The following is a 20171-nucleotide window of genomic DNA, read 5'->3' on the forward strand; positions in this document are numbered from 1 at the left end:
TCTTTTTGTTTCCCTCCCCAAGGTTCAAGCCCGTCGTCTGCTGGACAATGGACTGGTCCAGAGCTACCAGCAAGCGGAGCTTGCGGTCCAGCTGATCGAGATGCGCTACAACCACGACAACGCGATCTGGGCCGCGACCCAGTGCCACACCATCGAGGAGGCCAAGGATCTCCTCCAGAAGGAGTGCGAGCTGTGTCTGGGCGTTTACCCGATGAACGAGATCATCTCGATGCTCAAGTGTACGCACACGTGCTGCCTGGACTGCGCCAAGGTGTACTTCACCGAGGAGATCACGCACCGCTCGATCACCAACTGCAACTGTCCGTACTGCAAGGAGCCGGACCTGAACAACGCCGCCGTCACCGAGGACGACGTGCTGGAGTACTTCTCCAACCTGGACATTCTGCTGAAGAACATCGTGGACGAGGAGGTGCACGACCTGTTCCAGCGGAAGCTGCGCGATCGCACGCTGATGCAGGACCCGAACTTCAAGTGGTGCGTCGACTGCTCGTCCGGGTTCTTTGCGCGACCCCGCCAGAAGCGGCTGATTTGCCCGGACTGTGGCTCGATCACGTGCTCGTCGTGCCGGAAGCCGGTGAGTATGAGGGGACTGACTTGATCGTTGAAAATTACAAAATTACAAAATTACAAAATTACAAAATTACAAAATTACAAAATAACAAAATTACAAAATTACAAAATTACAAAATTACAAAATTACAAAATTACAAAATTACAAAATTACAAAATTACAAAATTACAAAATTACAAAATTACAAAATTACAAAATTACAAAATTACAAAATAACAAAATTACAAAATTACAAAATTACAAAATTACAAAATTACAAAATTACAAAATTACAAAATTACAAAATTACAAAATTACAAAATTACAAAATTACAAAATTACAAAATTACAAAATTACAAAATTACAAAATTACAAAATTACAAAATTACAAAATTACAAAATTACAAAATTACAAAATTACAAAATTACAAAATTACAAAATTACAAAATTAAAAAATTACAAAATTACAAAATTACAAAATTACAAAATTACAAAATTACAAAATTACAAAATTTAAAAAAAAATACAAAATTACAAAATTATAAAATTACAAAATTGCAATATAACAACATTAAAACTTTTTTTAAACTTGAATTTATGTCTAGACTCGAACAAAAACATTTTTTTTTTTTACTTTAAACGTCAAATTCGAGTTCTGCGACCCCATTTTGGTCAAATTTGAATGGTTGATTGCCTGTAAAATTAAAAAATGCATTTTTTCATTATTTCATCATCGCCATTTTGGCCGTCATTTTGGATTTAAAAATTCTGAATCACATTAGAGTAGTTTAAGAGTTAAACTAAAGCTCAACATTCAAAAATATGACAACGAAACAAAATCCCAAATTTTGATTATCCGAAGTGAAATTTTGCCAAGGCCTTCGGATAATCGATTCTGTAACTTACTTGAAATACCTATTAAAAATAGGAATTCTTAAAATACTTGAATTGTATTGTTAATTTCAAAATCCAACCCATTTAAATATTGGAGCAATTCTCTACGAAATCGGTCTTTTTATAATTTTAATTTTTGTATTTTTTAATCCGACTGTAACTTTTTTGGTGCCTTCGGTACGCCCAAAGAAGCCATTTTGCATCATTAGTTTGTCCATATAATCCTCCATACAAATTTGACAGCTGTCCATACAGAAATGATACATGAAAATTCAAAAATCTGTATCTTTTGAAGAAATTTTCTGATCGATTTGGTGTCTTCGGCAAAGTTGTAGGTATGGATAAGGACTACACTTAAAAAAATGATACACGATTTTTCCGATATGTTTTAGGGGACATCAAACGCCAAGAAATTTCCAATACCGATTTTTCAGAAAATCAAAATATTTGTCGCAAAAAAAAATCAACTTCATTTTTCGATGAAAAATTGAATTTGCAATCAAAAAGTACTTGAGTGAGATTTTTATAAAGTGCACTTTTTTCAAGTAACTTTTTTGAAAATAGCTATTATTTTTCAAACAGTGCACCTTCGAAAATTATTTTTGAAAAGCTGAGATAATTCTCAGACTAACATTTCAATAGGGCGCGTAATATTGAATGTTGTGCCCATTTCCCATTTTAAATACACAAAAACGATATCCACGGCGATCTACCGCAATCATTTTTTTTTTTTTTTTTGCGATTCCGTCATGGAACTAATTACTTTTCCTGTCATTCTTGAACGACGAAACAGCCTACTTTTCTGTACCAAAAATAACAGAATCGAATAGTAACCCTTTTAAAAACAAATGCTGAAAAGTTCTACAATTCAGCACTGAAATGGATGCTGAAAAGTTGAACTTTTCAGCACTTGTTTCGAAAAGTTATACTTTTCAAATTTTTTTGAATTAAACGATTCATTGACTCAATGCATGGACATTTATCCTATAATTCTGTTCAAAGGGTGTTTTCGGAATTGCAAAAAACGTTGTATGGAACTCGTTGCAAAACTTGATTTTTTCATCACTCATCGTATTTATCCAACTCGGTGAACCTCGTTGGATAACTGTACGACTCATGCTGAAAAAATCCTATATTCGCAACTTGTTGCATAATAGTAGTTTTTGCAACAAGTTGCAAAAAGAGGATTTTTTCAGCATTTATCCAACGAGGTTCGAAGAGTGCTGAAAAAATCAAGTTTGGCAACGAGTTCCATACAACATTTTTTGCAATTCCAAAAAACACTCACTGAGTGAAATTTTGTATCAAATTTTCATGTATTTTGTCAATAAATCGTTTAAATCAAAAAAATGTTGAAAATTGTTACTTTTCGAAACAAGTGCTGAAAAGTTCAACTTTCGGCACCCATTTGAGTGCTGAAAAGTAGCACTTTTCAGCATTTATTTTGAAAAGTGTTGCTATTCGATTCTGTTAATATTGGTACAGAAAAGTAGGCTATTTCGTCGTTCAAGAATGACAGGAAAAGTAAGTAGTTTCACGACGGAATTGGAAAAACTACTAACACTTAAAATTCTTAAGATATTTGAAATACTTGAAATTCTTAAAATATTTGAAATACTTGAAAGATTCTTGTAGTGTTTCAATACTTGAAATTATTAAATTATTAAAATATTTAAAACACTTGAAATACTTTAATAGAAAAAACTTGAATACTAACTTGAACAATATATACTTGAAATCATTAAAATACTTGAAATATTTCGTGAGTAAAGAAGCTATTACACTACGGCAAACAAACAAACAACCTCGCACTTTTTGACAGTTTGCCAGTTTGCCTGCTTGTTTGCCTGCTTTGTTCGTTTGCCTGGATTTGTTTGTACAAACGTCAGCCTGCATACATTTTGCCTTGTTTGCGAGTTTGGCAAACTGTCAAACACGAAAAAGTGCGAGTTTGTTTGTTTGCGGGAGTGTAATGGCTACTTAAGTGATCTTAAGATATGATCCATAGATCTGTACGTGATTGGGTTTCCAGGAGCATATAAAAAGAGAGATGTTGGTAACCCTTGGATACGATCCATATATAGATTTAAAACATAATAGAAGCAAGGTAGATAATAATAAGCTGTAGATCATGTTCAAGTAGCTTCAGGAAGTATTCCAGAGATTCCCAAGAAGTCACAACCAGAGAATCAAGAGCTAATTCCGAATCTTCCCCTTCCCCAGTGGGAATCCCAGCACGAGGGCCTCACCTGCGACAAGTTCGCCGAGTGGAAGGAGGCCAACGATCCGGAGCTGCAAGCACTCGGTGTGGCCCGCCACCTGCAGGCCAACGGCATCAGCTGTCCGAACTGCAACTTCAAGTACTCGCTGTCGCGGGGTGGCTGTATGCACTTCACGTGCACCCAGTGCAAGTTTGAGTTCTGCTTCGGGTGCAACAAGCCGTTCATGATGGGCGCCAAGTGCGACGTGTCGCCGTACTGCGCCAAGCTGGGCCTGCACGCGCACCATCCGCGGAACTGTCTGTTCTACCTGCGGGACAAGGACCCGCGCGATCTGCAGTCGCTGCTGATTGTGAGTTTGGTTAGGTTGGTGGAGTTTGGCCAGGTTTAGTAACGGAATTCTTTTGCAGATGCACAACGTGACGTACGATACCGAACCATCGGAGCTGTTGAAGCGCGAGTTCCTGCAGAGCGAGGCCACCTCCATGCGGTGTCCGATCCCGCTGCAGAAGGAAACGCCCGGCGGCCTGATGGACACCATCTGCAACGGGGACGTCCCCGACGGACACGCCGGATTGTGCAGGTAGAAGTTCTGTTTGCTTTGTCTTTGTTCCCAAATAGCGGTATAGATTCCGTTGACGGCTCAAATCTCAAATAATCGTGGTTTCCGTAAAGATAAGTTTGTTCCACAGGGTTGATCGCTACAGATCGTAAGGGGTTGATCTGTTGATCTTTTTAAGCGGCTCTCAAGCCAAAATTTTGTACAAGCTGGGCCAAACCGACACATTCTGAATGATCTGTATTTTGTTGCACGCGTCTGTTCTTCTAGACCCCATTACATAGAATATTTAAGCGCACTGGTGACGAACCACAGCATCGACCCGTTGACGATACTCAGCGCGGACGATCTGGAGTCGCTCGTACGGCGGGCTAACCGGCGCATGCCTCCGCGTCCCCAGGGCCTCGTGGACGGAATCTATCGCGACTATCTGGCACAGGTGAGCTACGGGGGTCACGGACCGCATCCACTAAGAGTGCGTTTTTCTTTCGATTACCTCTTCCAGAACGCATTATGTTGAGTATTTAGTCACGGCGGTATCCAAGGCACAGATCGATCCCCTGCCAATCCTGGACCTAACCGATTGCGTCCAGGAGTTGCGCAGGAGGGGCCTACCACTGCCGGAGCGCGGTCCCTGGGATACCGACGAGATCTACCGGGGAATGTGCCAGAAGGTGAGCGGACGGGGAACGGAGACTACCTGTCTGAGACTAACACCGACTAACCCACAATCGCTTCATCCCATAAACAAAGTCATTTTTGGACGCGTACCAGAAAACCGGAGACGACCTCGAAACGGTAGCGAACACAAACTAACCCAAATCACTAACACCGTTTAACAGAATGCGCGTTAGAAACACTAAAACAAGTAACGCCACCTCTACTATCTGGATGTACGACGCAAAACAAAACCGACAAGTAAGTCGAATGTTGAGACTAGCAATGCCTTTTTTCTGTTATGATGTTGTACGATTTGGAAGAAGAAATCCACTCCAGAAACCGTGACCAAGAAAAAGACGAAACGTAACGCCTGTAACGTCTTTGATCGTGAATAAAATTCTTTTATTCACGTCAAATGGATAAATGTCATTAAATAATATGAATAACATCGGTAGGATCAAAAATGCTGAATACGATTATTCACGATATCATGAACAAATGTTCAAGGTAGCTGGAATGGATTCATCCCGCGTAGATTTTCCACCAACTGACCATAACCTTTCTCGTTCACAGATCGTCAAGGAGCAAATCCCGCTGAACTAGGAGTGCGACTACGCCTTCGGGGAACCTTCAACCTTCGTTATCCCTAATTTTAAGCATTATCTAAGACTATTTATGCTGTCATCTCAATAAACTGTAGGCTACACACAGAAGACGCTCACACTCTGTTTGCTTGTTACCTTATTCGTTACATCATTTATTCTATATAACACTCATCATACAACACAGCGTTACACTTTATTACATCTTTACTCCGCTATTGAATCTCTTTAGAAAACCATCAGTGATAAACTTACTGTAGCGACTCTATCCACTTTAGTTTTTAAAAGTAAAGTAAATAAACTACTTTCCAAAAAAAACAACAATTAGTATCACTTTAACATGAGTTTCAACCGATCCACGGGTTCGCCAGCTTTCTTCTTCTTGAGTGCCGCAGCCAGTGCCTGGAGTTGGCTGGGTTGTTTCGAGCTGAACGTTGCGGGTTTGCCGGTGCCGATCGCCTGCGACATGTTTCCCTTCTTTTTGGGTGCGGCGATGGTCAGCCCAGCTGTGGGGTCCTTTTTGCGCTTCCGGCTCTTCTTGGAGGCGCTGGTAGGGGTGACCGGAGGTGGTGTGGCTTTGATTGGTTCGACCGTTGGTTTAGGAATAGCGTCACCTCCTTTTACCGGGATGCGCGTTTTGTACGAGCAGATCGTGCACGTAAATTTCTATAGAATGGAATTTTCTGAAGTTGTTTTACACAGTTTGGTAAATATAATATTCAAGAAAATAGTATCAAATTCTACAATTCCATCAAGTTGTTAACGATAAAATTATCGAGGTTCGATAATGATAACGATAGTTCTAGCAAAACATTGTAATAGGGCCGAAGCCGAAGTGTAAACAAAGAGTCTATCCTGCTCGTTCCAAATGTAAACATCAACTGACGTGAGCAGCATAGACTCTTTGTTTGCACGTTGGCTTCGCCCTATTACAATGTTTTACTTGAGTTCTATATCGTTATCGTCGGGACGATAACAATCGTTATTCCAATAATTATATCGGCGATAACGGAAGATAACTTATATTTCGAGCCAAACATTTCATTAGGGCCCAAAACCAAAACGTAAACATTCGGGATTATTCCACTATTCCATTCTATAGTACACTCCCTACATGCCCTCCAAGAATCAGATTGATAACAAACAATTTCCTATTGAAAAAATCAAAAACTCAAAAGGGCCCATAACAATGTTCACTCCGAACCAGTAAAAAAGTTCAATTGTGCCCTTTTCTTTTTCGCTAGTTTTTCGTAGTTGAGGAACTTTCTATGTTATGAAGTGCAGTTTTCATACATTCTTAACACTAATTCACTTAAAAACAACGTTTGGTTAACGTTTCACCAAGGATTTCTGCAGGAAAAAACTTCGTCGAACCACAATATTTAACACGGTCCCGCGGATCCTGTTCAGTACACCTTCGAAGAATTTTATATTTCACATGCCCTATTCTCACCATTTGATCACAAATCTTCACCAATTAACATAATGTTCGCTGAATTCCTCATTATTTCTAACTGAACAAAAGGTCCCATAAACATCATTCAACACAACAATCGGATGACAGCGCTTTAGTGCCCTTTCAATTCTCTTTGAAATTGCATCTAGAAAGGGCCCATTATGAACAACAGTTGGAAAGTTAAAAGGGCCTAATAACGATTTTTTTTTAAATTATCAGTTTTATTGCGAAAATCAACATAAATTAAGAAGCATTCAAGCAGAGTTGAGGATAATGATGTGTTTTATCGTATCATAAGTAAAAATACCATCAGTGAAGCTTCTTTTTAAAATAGGAATTGAAACAAGTTGTGCACTTTTTGCAAGCGATTTTCTCGAATCGCGGATTTTGGTTTTGTGCCCTAATGAATTGTTTGGCTCGATTTAATATATTTCTAAAATTTACTAAAACCAATAAAATTGTGTTGAATTATCAAGCTTCCTCTTTAGCAAATATTTTTTTGATAATATGGGAAGTTTCAAAGTATAAATACCAAAAAAAATCACAAAATATCACTGTTTTAGAGTTTTTTGAATGAAATACTCAAATTTTCACAAAATACCTTATTTTCTCGAAAATACTCAAATTTTCATAATTTGCAATATGGGTATCAAACGATTTAAAATTATGCATGCATTTTTACTGTTTTAGAGTTTTTTGAATGAAATACTAAAATTTTCGCAAAATACCGTATTTTCTCGAAAATACTATTTTTTTTATAATTTTCAATATGGGTATCAAACGATTTAAAATTTTGCATGTATTTTAACTGTTTTAGAGATTTTTGAATGAAAAACTAAAATTTTCACAAAATACCGTATTTTCTCAAAAATACAAATTTTACAATTCGCAATGATTCGAAGCGAAATGTTACCTGTTTTTTCACTGTTTTAGTATTTTAACATTCCAACGCCCAAGGCTCCAAAAAAATTGGAACGGTAGCTTCAACTCGCTGGTTCTCGGGCATAACTCAACCAATCAAGATGATTCTTCTTTTCAGTGATTTGTTAGGATGTCTAGATGATTCTAGAACTTTGCAGAACTTAATTTGATCAAATCTGTAATTTTTGCGATCAAAAACATCGTTCCAACTTTTTTTTTCGCGTGTAAAAAAAAAATCGCTGAAAATTCCGCGGAGGCAGTCGTTTAAAAAAAGTTGGAACGATGTTTTCGGTCGCAGAAATTACAGATTTGTTCAAATCAAGTTCTGCACAATTTTAGGATCATCTAGACATTCTTACAAATCACTGGGAATAAGAATCGTCCCGATTGGTTGAGTTATGCCCGAGAACGGGCGTGTTGAAGTTACCGTTCCAACTTTTTTGGGAGGCTTGGGCGTCCGTGTAAGTTGGACATGCGTTGGGCGTTCCAGTGTTAAAGAAAATACGGTATTTTTTAGAAATTTTAGTTTTTCATTCAAAAAACTCTAAAACAGTTAAAATGCAAGCAAAATTTCGAATCGTTTAATACCCATATTGCGAATTATAAAAATTGGAGTATTTTCGAGAAAATACGGTATTTTGTGAAAATTTGAGCATTTCATTAAAAAAAACAGTAAAAGTACATGCAAAATTTTCATATCATTTGATACCCATATCGCAAATTATAAAAATTTGAGTTCTTAAAAAAATACGTTATATTGTGAAAATTTTAATATTTACTTATCGTTATCGTTTCGACGATAACGATATCCGTTATCATTATCGTTAGACGATAATATTATCGACGATAATTCTATCGATTAACAACCTTGAATTCCATATTCTATGGAATTCTGTGGTCTTAATTATAGGTTGCTTAAGGTGAATCAGATCAACTCCTTAAAAAAATTAGCAAAATCTCAATATCTCAGCTCTCTGCGGCTACAATTTGCATGCGTGAAAACTGACCCTCCGAATTTCACTGTACTTCTTTCCATCCCAATTTCTTTCAGTGGCGAGAATCTCGTGGTTACACACTCCCGATTCATTCTCTTTTTCTCTCTTATTCATCACACTCAGCCGCTCTCAACCATGCTGAGAATCAGAAGACAAAGGGAGAGAACTCGCAAACTGTAGTGACGGTGTCTATACTATCTGATATTTTGGTGCAGGAATCGATAGTTTTTTCTATCACGTATTTACAACACTGATGAAGAGTCTATCTCTGCCCAATCATAATCAATATTGATGATTCTTGTTGCGTTTTATTTTCCAAAATAAGTACCAGCTCAAATATTTTTGTCAACGAGCATCGAGCATAGGGATTTTTCAATCAAATCCGACAGCCTATGTACGCTAGTAAGGAACAGCGAGATGAAAATCCCCAGAAAATCGGTTTCTCTCTTTTGATGCACTGTTTGTATAGAGTTATTTCTTAAATGACGTCATCGTTTAATACTTTTGTTTTGAAATGTATTTGTCTCTGCCCCTAAAGCACCATCCAAAAAAGGATTGTTTTAATGATGTTTGAAGATTTTTTGACAGATTTTTTTTAAATTTCTATAGAAAGTAAAATAAAAAACGGTTTGCTCTGTAGAGCTTGGCGGTCTCTATTCCATTTTTTTTTTTAATTTCCCCATAAAAAATATCCTGATTTCAATTTATGTATTTTTTTTTTATTTGTCTGAAACTTAGTCCATCGATTCCCTATATCTAAATAAGCATTTTAACACAATTTTCCATAGAAAAGTGCTATGAAAACATTCGAAAATCTTTACCTTGACAAGGAATTTTCTGATTGCTTCTGATTATCTTCAGCAAAGTTGTAGGTTATGATTAGGACCTCAACTCGATTTTATTCAATTCAATTCGGTTTTATTAGTGAATAATCATGTAACAATCAGTTCATTCGCAGTACAGAGTTTTGGAGTTCCTTTCAGCTGTGTGTTAAATCTCAATCCTCAATTTGGCACGATTATTGCTTATCACTTAGAGATTACCAAGAGTAAGAAAAAATTTAGAAAAAACTTACTGAAATTGCAAAGGAAAGGGGATAGAAATAGAAAAAGCTTAAACTAAATCACAGTTTTTTTTTATCTATTGTAGATGTGCTTAATCATTAGCTCCCCGAGGGCCAGAAATTGCTCCGCCTTGTTACGGCAGGTCCGAAACCGCGTCATCATCTCACCCGCTAGAGCAAAGAACTCCGGCAAGGTGAAGAGATCTTCTCCGGTAACTTCTTGCTGGGCCGCATCGCCGCTACCGGCAGCGACCACGCTGGCGAACGATCGCCCCCATCCAGGAGGGAACGCTGGGTTGTCCGCTGGAACCGTACGCTGTCCAGCTGCAGGAACGGTAGAGCTCGTATTCCGCTGAGAAGGGTGGGATGCTGCTGCTTTCTTCTTCCTCTTTTCCTGCTCCTCGAGGTAGGCCTTGCGCGCGACGCATCCGCGGTAATTACCGGTATGGTTGCCGTCACAGTTGGCGCACTTAATGCGCGCCTTGGTTTGCTCTGCCTTGTCCCCCAAGTCCGCCTTGCACGGCAGTGCACACTTCTCCGAGAGGTGTGTTTCACCGCACTTCACGCAGCGGGGCGGGAGGTTGCAGTTCCGCGAGCCGTGGCCGAACTTCTGGCAACGGTGGCATTGTGCTACGTCCATTGGGTTTTTGGAGTAAAACCGCCAGTTTACCCAAAAACCGTCTAACGCCTTAGTCCGACGCAGGTCTTGGATTTTGACGGTGCCGCGGTCGAAGTACAACAGGTACAGAGTGTGCGTACCTGTGACTGTTGTCTTGCGCGAGAGCACTTTTATCTCCCGTGGCGTTATTCCGGCACCCGAGAGGTGTCCCTTCAGGTCGGCGATTGGGCGGTCTTGGTAGCCCTGCAGGACTACCTTAACAGCGGTCTTCTCAACTGGATCGAATGTGTAGAACTTGAAGTTGCTACGCTTCAGTTCTTTCACCACCAGATCGAAATTCTTTTTGGTGAAAGTAATCACTTGAACTTTCGATTTGCCAATTTTCAGACTATATTGGAGGCCTTCCAGCAACTCGTCAACATCGTCCGCCAACGTATCCAAAACAAAAATTGGAGGTGGTCGCCGTTCCTTCGGAGAATTAACTTTTTTTGTCGTACTACCTTTTTTGCGTGCACGTCCATCGTCGTCGTCGTCATCGGTAGTGCTGCTACCGTCGGTGTTGTTGTTGTTGGTTTCCTCGTCACTCAGTCTCGCGAACTTGTTACTGGTGGGAATGTTGGCGGATGTTGATGCGCCACCGGTCGACAGATTGCCGGAAGTACCTGAGCGGAGTCTGCTTCTTATAGGGCTGCGATCCTGGACACGGTAATTAGCGTGTAATAACTCCGGATTGAATCCATCAGCGCACACGCTCCCCTGCGCGATGGCGGACGACGCGGCGGCGTTGGTTTGTTTACCTTTTTGCACTCGGCCGGTAGACGAACTTCGCGGGTTTTTCGAGGCCGCACTCGAACTGCCACGGCCACGGCCGGCCTTCGGCATGCTGGTGAAGCAAACTCGCGGGTAATCACGGTCGATTGCGGCGGAAAATTCGAAAAAACTTTTAGAGCTCTGAGCACTTCACTGCTGCTTGCTCTGGAGGATACACGCAGAATGAACTCGATTTTATCAAACTTTGAACGCTTCGTTTTCGATTTTGTTTTTCGATATTATAGAAAACAGCCAACTTAACAGACGTTTTTTGCCAAGTTACGATTTTTTGAAAAAATGTTTTTGAATGCATCGAAAAATTCTAAAAATCATTTTAGATGTAAAATTTAATTTTAAATTTAAAAATACCCTTGTAATTTTTGTATAAAATTCACCGTTTTTAAGTTAAATTCTTTTTAGGTTAAATTTCTCAACAAATTTGTTTTTTTATAATACCAATGTTATGCCCAATTGACATTCAATTTTCAATCGATAACGATCTTGGAAACCATTGATCAGGTTTTCACTGTTAAAAAGTGAAACTTGCTTGAAATTTTCTGAACTTTTTGAAAAAAAAAATGTTTTTATATTTTTGAAATCACAACTTACATTTCAATAGGGTCCAAAACAATTATTTATTGTCTTTAGTTTTGAACCTTTTTCAACAAAATCGATTTAAGAAAAATGTCATCAATTTTCTTTACAAAAAATTATGTTTCTAAATATTTTTATATGCTTTTAACTCATTCTAGCAACTCCAGAAAGTAAGTTTTAAGAGGATTTAAAGTTTAACTAAACCTGAAGACTACATCATTTGGTGAAGACCTTCCTTTTCAATACAAGCAATTCTTTAATTTATTTCGACATATTTTAAAAAATCATTAAAAATTAACCACACCAATTTTAGTGCATCGGTACGCAGAAGGGGGGTTCCCTTGGTCATTTGCTATGAGTTGTGAATTGCCTGCTTCTCTATTGAAGGGTCGGCTGGGGTGCATGTTTATTAATTTCTCGTTGCTCCACCCTCAGTGACGTGATGGGAGCAAGGCCGTCTATGCGAAGTGTCCCTACACCCGCTAAAAATACAACTACGGCGTTTGAGGAGGGAAGGTGGAAAACATGATGTTCTTTGTGCTGGTTCAGAAATTATTTTCCGTTGAACAGAGGTTGTCCAAGAACTGGCGTCTCGTTTCTTAAATCATCATGCTGAAATTTGTGCCCAGGATTGTAAATTAAGAAGAGAAGCCAGTTCCGGGCTTATTTTCAACAACTTTGTTTTCCGGAGTAAATTAATGTGGTATCTGAAGTTTCAGTCGAATCTATGGGTCGTAGTCGGTGAACCTTGCAGAGTTATAGATTCAGTACTTACCGCCGTCGTCGCCTTCCGGCTTTGCATGTACTCGTAATGCTTTCGTTGCTCCCGGCTTCGCTGCTCCACGTCACTATGCTTCTCAAGCAGGGCATCGTATCTGGCCGTACCGGCCACCTCGTCAACCTTGAAGCAACCGTGCATCCACAACGTCTTGCACTTCCGACACATCCACTTTTCGTTCGTCTTCCCAACTTCAGCCCTTACCGACGCGGTCATTCTGCGAATTCATTTGGGATTGTCATGATTGAAGGTAGTTTAACGAGTTGATTAACTTACGAAAGTGCCGACTTTAGGAGCAGCTGGAACCGGTTCTCACTCGGAAAGGCCTGCGCAAATTCCCACAGATATTCGTTCATGATTGTTCCGATTCAGTTCCACCGCGTAAACAAAAACAAACCGAGTGCACGTGCGACATCAAACAAAAAAGTTTGATGAATTATTTCAGGCGACGTTTCGCGCCGTCGCACGCACACAAACGTAGTGTGAAATGTTTCACGATGTGCGCCGCCAAGAGAACTGTCACGCTTCTGTCAGTGGGTGAAAAAACAGTGCGCTTCGTTCCCAGAACGGATCGTCGGGATTTCTTGTGCTAGCTCCCAGAACCAGGTTGAGAAAATCGTTCCCCGGTTCCCGTTTGGTGTGTGTGCTTACAGGTCTAGTCTGCTGTTGCGCTCCAGAATGTCGTTTATGGCACGTACAGTGGCCAGAAGCCTGGTTCAGGTGAGTGTCCAATCCGTCGTCGGAAGTCGCAAGGGGAAAAAAGTGGCGTTTATGTAACCACCTTTTTTGCTGGGGAAGTTTTCTGTGCGTTTTGTCACACGGTCGTCCTTGGCCGATACGGCGGAGGTCGTCGGTTTTAATGGGTTTGTTGCGTTGCAGGCTTCTTGCCGTGGGATCCACTCGACTGGAGCCGTCCAAACGCCACCGCCACCGGCTGCGGCGGTAAGTTGACTTGAGATATGACGTCCGCCTCTTGATTAATCGCTAATACAATTTGTTTATCCTCAGGTCAAGGATAGCAGCAAGGAGGGTCGCATCACCTGCACCATGATTCCCGGTGACGGCGTCGGTCCGGAGCTGATGTATGCCGTGCAGGAGGTCTTCAAGGCCGCCGACGTGCCGGTAGACTTTGAGACCTTCTTCCTGTCCGAGGTCAACCCGGTTCTGAGCTCGCCCCTGGAGGACGTGGTCCGTTCGATCAACAAAAACAAGGTCTGCCTCAAGGGAATCCTGGCCACGCCCGACTACAGCCACACCGGCGAGCTGGCCACGATGAACATGAAGCTCCGCAACGAGCTGGACCTGTACGCGAACGTCGTTCACGTGGTCAGCCTGGATGGCGTCAACACCCGCCACAAGGGCATCGACACGGTCGTGGTGCGCGAACAAACCGAGGGCGAGTTCTCCGCCCTGGAGCACGAAGCCATCCCCGGGGTGATCGAGTGCCTCAAGGTGATCACGGCCCAGAAGTCGGCGCGTATCGCCAAGTTCGCGTTCGACTACGCGACCAAGCACAACCGCAAGAAGGTCACCTGCGTCCACAAGGCCAACATCATGAAGCTCGGCGACGGTCTCTTCATGCGCGAGTGCGAGCGGGTAATTTGCGCTAATCAACCCCGTCAAGTCACGACTTCTCAAACGTTGCTCTCTTGCAGATTTCCAAGCTGTATCCGCGCATCGAGTTCGAGAAGATGATTGTGGACAACACGACGATGCAGCTGGTGAGCCACCCGCACCAGTTTGACGTGATGGTGGCGCCGAACCTGTACGGAAACATCATCGACAACATCGCGTCCGGACTGGTGGGCGGTGCCGGCGTTGTGGCCGGTTCCTCGTACTCGTCCGAGCATGCCGTGTTTGAGCCGGTGAGTACATAAGCGTCATTTGAAAATGGTGATTTCCAAGGTTTGAACATTGGGTAAAACCTACGTCTTTTTATCTAAAAGCACACTACGATCCAAGAATTATTTTATTGATCCAAAACGGTGCGTACTCGAAACGAACTTCCGATTATCTGACCAATTCAGTCGTGCGCGAAAAGTTAAAGCGATTTACGTTCTTAGTGGGTGTACTGCAAACTTGGGAAGCAGCGATCCTTGTTTCCAGAAAAAGACATGGATAATCTGACAGCAGTATGCTCTACGAAGATTCCAGAAGTCAAGCAATCGAATCGAGATTAAACAAAAAAATATTTTCATTTCGTGGATATTTGGACATTAGCTGGACAAATGCTTAGACGGTTGATTACAAAGAGTTATTAGAAGATTAAACAAAGTCACACATTCTGCCATAAATTTCCCAGCTTTTAAAAAGATGTGGGATGTAGTTGAAGTTTCAGGACAAAAGTGGCAGTGAGGGATTTGACAGATAATAAGACAAATGTTTATGTAAGTGTAGGTTCTAGAGAAGTTACCAAGCCTAGACACCAATTACGTTCCAAAATCAAAGAGTTAGTGTAATTTATGAAACACCTGTTTTAAAATAATTCAGGTACCTGAATTTTACGTCCGTGTTAGGGAAGCGCATTGTTGGAAATCGTTTTGTGGGATAGGTCCCCAAAACCAAAGCTAAAAACACGATATGCCATCTACATTCGAGTAGGAGAACTTTGGTGGAAGGTTACGTTTACGTTTTTGCGCGATAAGTGCAAAGGTGAGCTAAAACTTTTTTAAGATTTTTTCATGAGAAATGATCTTTTAGGCGAAATAAAGTGAACAGGAGGTAAGAAATGAAAAGCATTATCAATTGACTTTTTGAATTTTCTGCTATGTTGCCATTTTCATTGAAAATTCTGAGATCCGGATTTAAAACGCGAGAGTGAGGTTAGATTGCGAATTTTGAAAATCAATCCAATTAAAATTGTTTAAAACAGAGTTTTGCTAAGATGGCAAAACTGATTTTACAAAACATAAGTCCACTTGAATAACATACTTTCTCAAATAATTAATTAGATTTTGGTTGATTGAAAAAATTCTAATCAATGACAGTTTAAATCGACCATCACAAAAATATTTTTGTTTATATGAATTAAGCTGTTTATTTCTTACCTTAAAATGGTCGATTTTACGCGGGGGGGGGGGGGAGGGGGTTCCTTTTCGGATGAGCCAATATACCAGGGTGGCCACTCCTGGAAAAAAATCGACTGACAAACCTGAAAAATTATAATTTAGTTGAGCTAAGTTAAAATTCAACAAACTTCTCTAATCTAATCTAATCTAACACAAACGCAGCCAGTCCGATGAAAGCATGCTGGAAAGTCTTGTGATTAGATTACGCCACAAGCACTTTTCTTGTCATTATTAATAATTGCAGTACATCCGAGAACACCCGAAAATGTATTGCAAAAATTAAAGCGGCCAGCCCTACTACGTTGTGTTTACCGCAGAGAGGATTCTGAGAACGGATCACATTTCACAGAATCTACAGGGGAGGAAGGATGCGTGGAAATACCGTACCAAACGCTCCAGTTTACAGTTTCATATGTGTTTTGCCTTCCTCACCTCACTGAGGCAAGGCTATAAAATCACTCAAAAAAAATAACTTCTTAAATACGACTCCTAGATGTACCTTCACGTATACCTATCGACTCAGAATCAAATTCAGAACAAATGTCTGTGGGGATGTGTGTAGACATGATTTTTTTCCACATGATTATCTCAGAACTGGCTGAACCGATTTTGGCCGGATCCGCCTTATTCTGTTCGTTTTGGGGTCCCCTAAGACCCTATTAAATTTTATTCTGTTTAGTTAAGTATTTAAAAAGTTATGAGAAAAAGATTTTTGTAGATACAAAAAAGGGTGATTTTTTGCCTAACCTCAAAAGGCCGGGTCTTTTTGTTTACGTGCAAGAGTCGCGCCAGATGCGAAACGCCTGGTTGCCACATTGCTTCAAATGAGAGTCTGCATGTTTTCTGGAAAAGTCTGTATCAGGTATATATTTTTTTCATAAACTTATTTTCATTATTACTTTGTAAATGTGAGGAAGGCACCACCCACCAAATGGTGGATTAAGAAACGTTTTGTATAATGTGTTCAGTGTAAAATAGAGTGGTTATATAATCAATTAAATATAACAATGCAATAAAATGACCATTTAATAAAATCCCTTCACCTATATATAATAACCACGCAACGAATATAAAAATTTAAATTAAAAGCCTAAGTTTCAACACTTGGATGAAAAAAGTGTTTTAAAATGCATTTTACACGCGTATAGTTGCTTTCCAATCATTAGTTTTCAAAATATCGAGATATTGACGGATTTTTTTTTTTCGCGAAAAAAAAACTTTTCGTTGGACTGTACATTGGTATTTAATGAAAATTTAAAATATTTTCAAAGGAAGCCAAACATGCTAAATATGGTTATAAACGCAGGAAAATGCATTTTAACTGGTTTTCAGTTAATTAAACTTTAATTTTCCTTAACATTTAAGTTTTTTGATTTTTTTTTGCCCCCCTGATTATTCAGGCCGACTTTGGAGAGGGGGGGGGACATAAACTTTAAAAAATATTTGCAACGGCATAATTTTTTTTTAATTTTTTAATTTGTTTAAATTTTTATTTATTTTTTTTCAACTTTTTTAAATTTTTCAATTTTTTTTTAATTTTTTTTAAGTTTTCTTACTTTTTTTAAATTTTTTGCCTTTCTTACTAATTTTTTTTTTTCATCTTTTAAATTTTTTTAAATTTTTTTTAATTTTTTTAATTTTTTTTGTTTTTTTTATATTTTTATTTTTTTTAATTTTTATTTTTTTTTATTGTTTTTATTTATAATTTTTTTTAAATTTTTATATATTTTTTATTTTTTTTATAATTTTTATCCCTTTTTAATTTTTTAACATAAAAAAAACAATAAAAAAAAGTTTTTTTTTCGTACATGATTTGATTTTCCGTACATCATTCCATATGCCACGGTAGCAAACCAGCAGAATAGCGGGTAGCAAAGTGAAATTCCGAAGAACTGAGAGCAAATTTGCTACCGTCGGATGCAAATTTGATTTGCTTCGATGTTTGCTACCCGCGCTGGAGATGCACTTAATATGCATTTCCTGCTTTCCGGTCTAGTGGCCACCCTGCAAAGTTCTGATCTCATGGAGAGTTCAAGATTGAACTCGTGTTCAATGTAGCTGTTTCATGCTCAAATTTTAATGTACATACTTATTTGTTTCTTTTCCCGGTTAATAAATAATACTCTCTGTTCCCCTCTTCTCCCACAGGGTGCGCGCCACACGTTCGCCGAGGGCGTCGGCAAGAACATCGCCAACCCGTGCGCGATCCTGCTGTGCTCGTCCAAGATGCTGCGCCACGTCAACCTGCTGCACTACAGCCAGATGATCTTCCAGGCCGTGCAGGACGTGCTCAAGGCCGGCAAGGTTCGCACCAAGGATCTGGGCGGCCAGTCCACCACCAACGAGTTTACCGCCGCCGTCATCCACAACCTGCGATAAGCGGAAGCACCCTGGGAAACTCCGAAATTCAAGCGAGCCATTGTACTTCCCTGTCCCGCGCCCTGACGGATGTCCCCCTCGATTGTATTAGATTTTCAATGCAGCAATTCTGCAGCAGCATGTATTCTACCCCGCCTATTTTACGTTTCTCTAGCCGCCCGTTCTCCGCGAGTTCATCAAATATTTATTAAAAATCTAGCCAAAGTTCGACAAAAAAAAGTAAGCGTTTCAATAAATTCCGGATTCGAAGCAACCGACAACTAGTTCAATTACTCTCGATATTATATTTGTATTTGTTGGAGGAATCCCTCAATAAAAAGGAACACGCGACTATAAAATACGTTTCTACTTCTTGCCCTTCTTGCTGTGGTCCGGTTTCGGTTTGGCCAGTTCCAGAATGCGATCGCTAGCCTTGGCCTTCAGGGCACGCTTCTCGACGGTGAACGGATTCTCGCGGTACTCGTTCTTGACGTTCTTGTACACCTTCGGTTTGGACAGTTCCAGGACCCGCTCGGATGCAACGGCCTTCAGCACCTCTTCCGGCAGGCCGACCTTCTCCACGATCGGTCCCTTGGCCCGACGTCTTCTCTCCAGCGGGACGCACAGCTCCAGCATGCGAGTGCTCGCAACTGCCTTCAGCGCAGCGGGCTTGACCGCGTAGTAAACCAACATCTTCCGGTTAAACTTCTTCCCCTCGGACCGCGGCATCGCCAAATCTCCAATCCGATCCATCAGCACATCCAAAGGCGCCCTTTTCCTCGGTTTCACCTTCCTCACCTTGGCCACTTTATGCTTGGCCCTCAGCGCCAACCATTCTCGGTGACGCGCCCACTGTTCCGGCGTCATCTTCGCCGACTTTGGCGGGCCCACCTCCGGCAGCTGCACGTTCGCCAACCGGCTGTAAACGGTGAACATGCTGCGCTTGATGCGCTTGCTGAACCGATCATACCAGCACCGATTAATAAACCGCTGGTACTCCTCCCGGGCGGCCACCAGCTTACGCACCTTCGGCACCGACAGCTGCTGGATGCGCGTCGACGCGTACGGTTCCCGGTACGCGTCGATCTTCTGAATCACGCGCCCGTACTGCGTCACCGGACGAGCGTGAAATTTGGCCGTTTTCTGGCGCGGCTTTGCCAGCTTCCGGATCCGGCGGGACGGTTTTGGGCCGGAACGCTTTTTGACTTTTTCATCTTTCGCCTCCTCGTTGAAGGTGCAATTTTCCACCGGGCAGTTGCACGGCGTGTACAGGAAGGACTTCCGGTAGGGACTAAAATTTGGCACACGCACCGGCTTTCGGTTGGTCAAACAGGACACCATTTTTCAGGCGGGATGGAGAAGGAGGGGAGAGTTCTTCCGACTTGCACGAAGTAATTTTTTTAGGCGAGTGACAGGTGAGTTTTGCAGTGATTGCTTGGATTTTTTGATAAGATTTTTTTTATTCTTAAATCCTTCCATTCCTAAATTTTTAAATTCTTAAATTCTTAAATTCTTAAATTCTTAAATTCTTAAATTCTTAAATTCTTAAATTCTTAAATTCTTAAATTCTTAAATTCTTAAATTCTTAAATTCTTAAATTCTTAAATTCTTAAATTCTTAAATTCTTAAATTCTTAAATTCTTAAATTCTTAAATTCCTAAATTCCTAAATTCCTAAATTCTTAAATTCTTAAATTCTTAAATTCTTAAAAAAAATAAAATTTCTGAAATGTTATATTAATGATTTTAAATATTTTCTTGACTTTTTGATTGTAAAAATTTCCATTAAAAAAATTATTTTTTCTATTTTCTTATGTAGGTTGTATCCAGATTTTTAAGCGAAGATGGCGTTCGAATGGTGAACGCCCGAAATGTCAAAATCACGCAGTGGTACCAACATTACGAAAAAAGTGTGCCATGGCATGACAGCCATACTTTTTTTCTAATGTTGGTGTTACTGCGCGATTTTGACAATTCGGACGTTCACAATTCAAACGCCATCT

The 20171-nt window shown here is 40.3% G+C and overlaps 4 protein-coding genes across 12 annotated transcripts in view; 2 read left to right on the forward strand and 2 right to left on the reverse strand.

Moving 5' to 3' along the window:
- The window catches only part of LOC120413519 (E3 ubiquitin-protein ligase lubel), a 45796-nt gene extending 39971 nt beyond the window's left edge, over window positions 1–5825 (forward strand). For 8 of the 9 annotated variants that reach the window (XM_039574383.1, XM_039574391.2, XM_039574389.2 and 5 more), the window contains 5 exons: window positions 23–595; window positions 3691–4038; window positions 4097–4269; window positions 4751–4919; window positions 5479–5825. In XM_039574383.1, coding sequence (XP_039430317.1) covers window positions 23–595; window positions 3691–4038; window positions 4097–4269; window positions 4751–4919; window positions 5479–5508 — 1293 coding nt within the window. In that variant the 3' untranslated portion in view covers window positions 5509–5825. Of the gene's footprint in view, window positions 1–22; window positions 596–3690; window positions 4039–4096; window positions 4270–4515; window positions 4685–4750; window positions 4920–5478 lie in introns of all 9 variants that reach the window. The other variant, XM_039574384.1, reaches the window with a different exon arrangement.
- On the reverse strand, window positions 5630–13175 carry LOC120413524 (uncharacterized). Its single transcript, XM_039574395.2, has 3 exons — window positions 13020–13175; window positions 12741–12960; window positions 5630–6173 (listed from the first exon to the last, which is right to left on the reverse strand). The coding sequence occupies exons 1-3, from the start codon at window positions 13097–13099 to the stop codon at window positions 5838–5840; spliced, it is 636 nt and encodes a 211-aa protein (XP_039430329.1). The 5' UTR covers window positions 13100–13175; the 3' UTR covers window positions 5630–5837.
- Window positions 13176–13280: 105 nt separating this feature from the next.
- LOC120413522 (isocitrate dehydrogenase [NAD] subunit beta, mitochondrial) lies at window positions 13281–18459 on the forward strand. Its single transcript, XM_039574393.2, has 5 exons — window positions 13281–13463; window positions 13623–13685; window positions 13752–14339; window positions 14399–14608; window positions 17960–18459. Exons 1-5 carry the CDS (start codon window positions 13422–13424, stop codon window positions 18188–18190), a joined length of 1134 nt encoding a protein of 377 aa, XP_039430327.1. The 5' UTR covers window positions 13281–13421; the 3' UTR covers window positions 18191–18459.
- Window positions 18295–19593, reverse strand: LOC120413523 (uncharacterized). Its single transcript, XM_039574394.2, has one exon. The coding sequence runs from the start codon at window positions 19508–19510 to the stop codon at window positions 18536–18538; it is 975 nt and encodes a 324-aa protein (XP_039430328.1). The 5' UTR covers window positions 19511–19593; the 3' UTR covers window positions 18295–18535.
- Between the last annotated feature and the right edge of the window lie 578 nt (window positions 19594–20171).

Source organism: Culex pipiens, chromosome 2 (assembly GCF_016801865.2).
Source record: "Culex pipiens pallens isolate TS chromosome 2, TS_CPP_V2, whole genome shotgun sequence".
In the NCBI taxonomy this organism is placed as follows: Eukaryota; Metazoa; Arthropoda; class Insecta; order Diptera; family Culicidae; genus Culex; species Culex pipiens.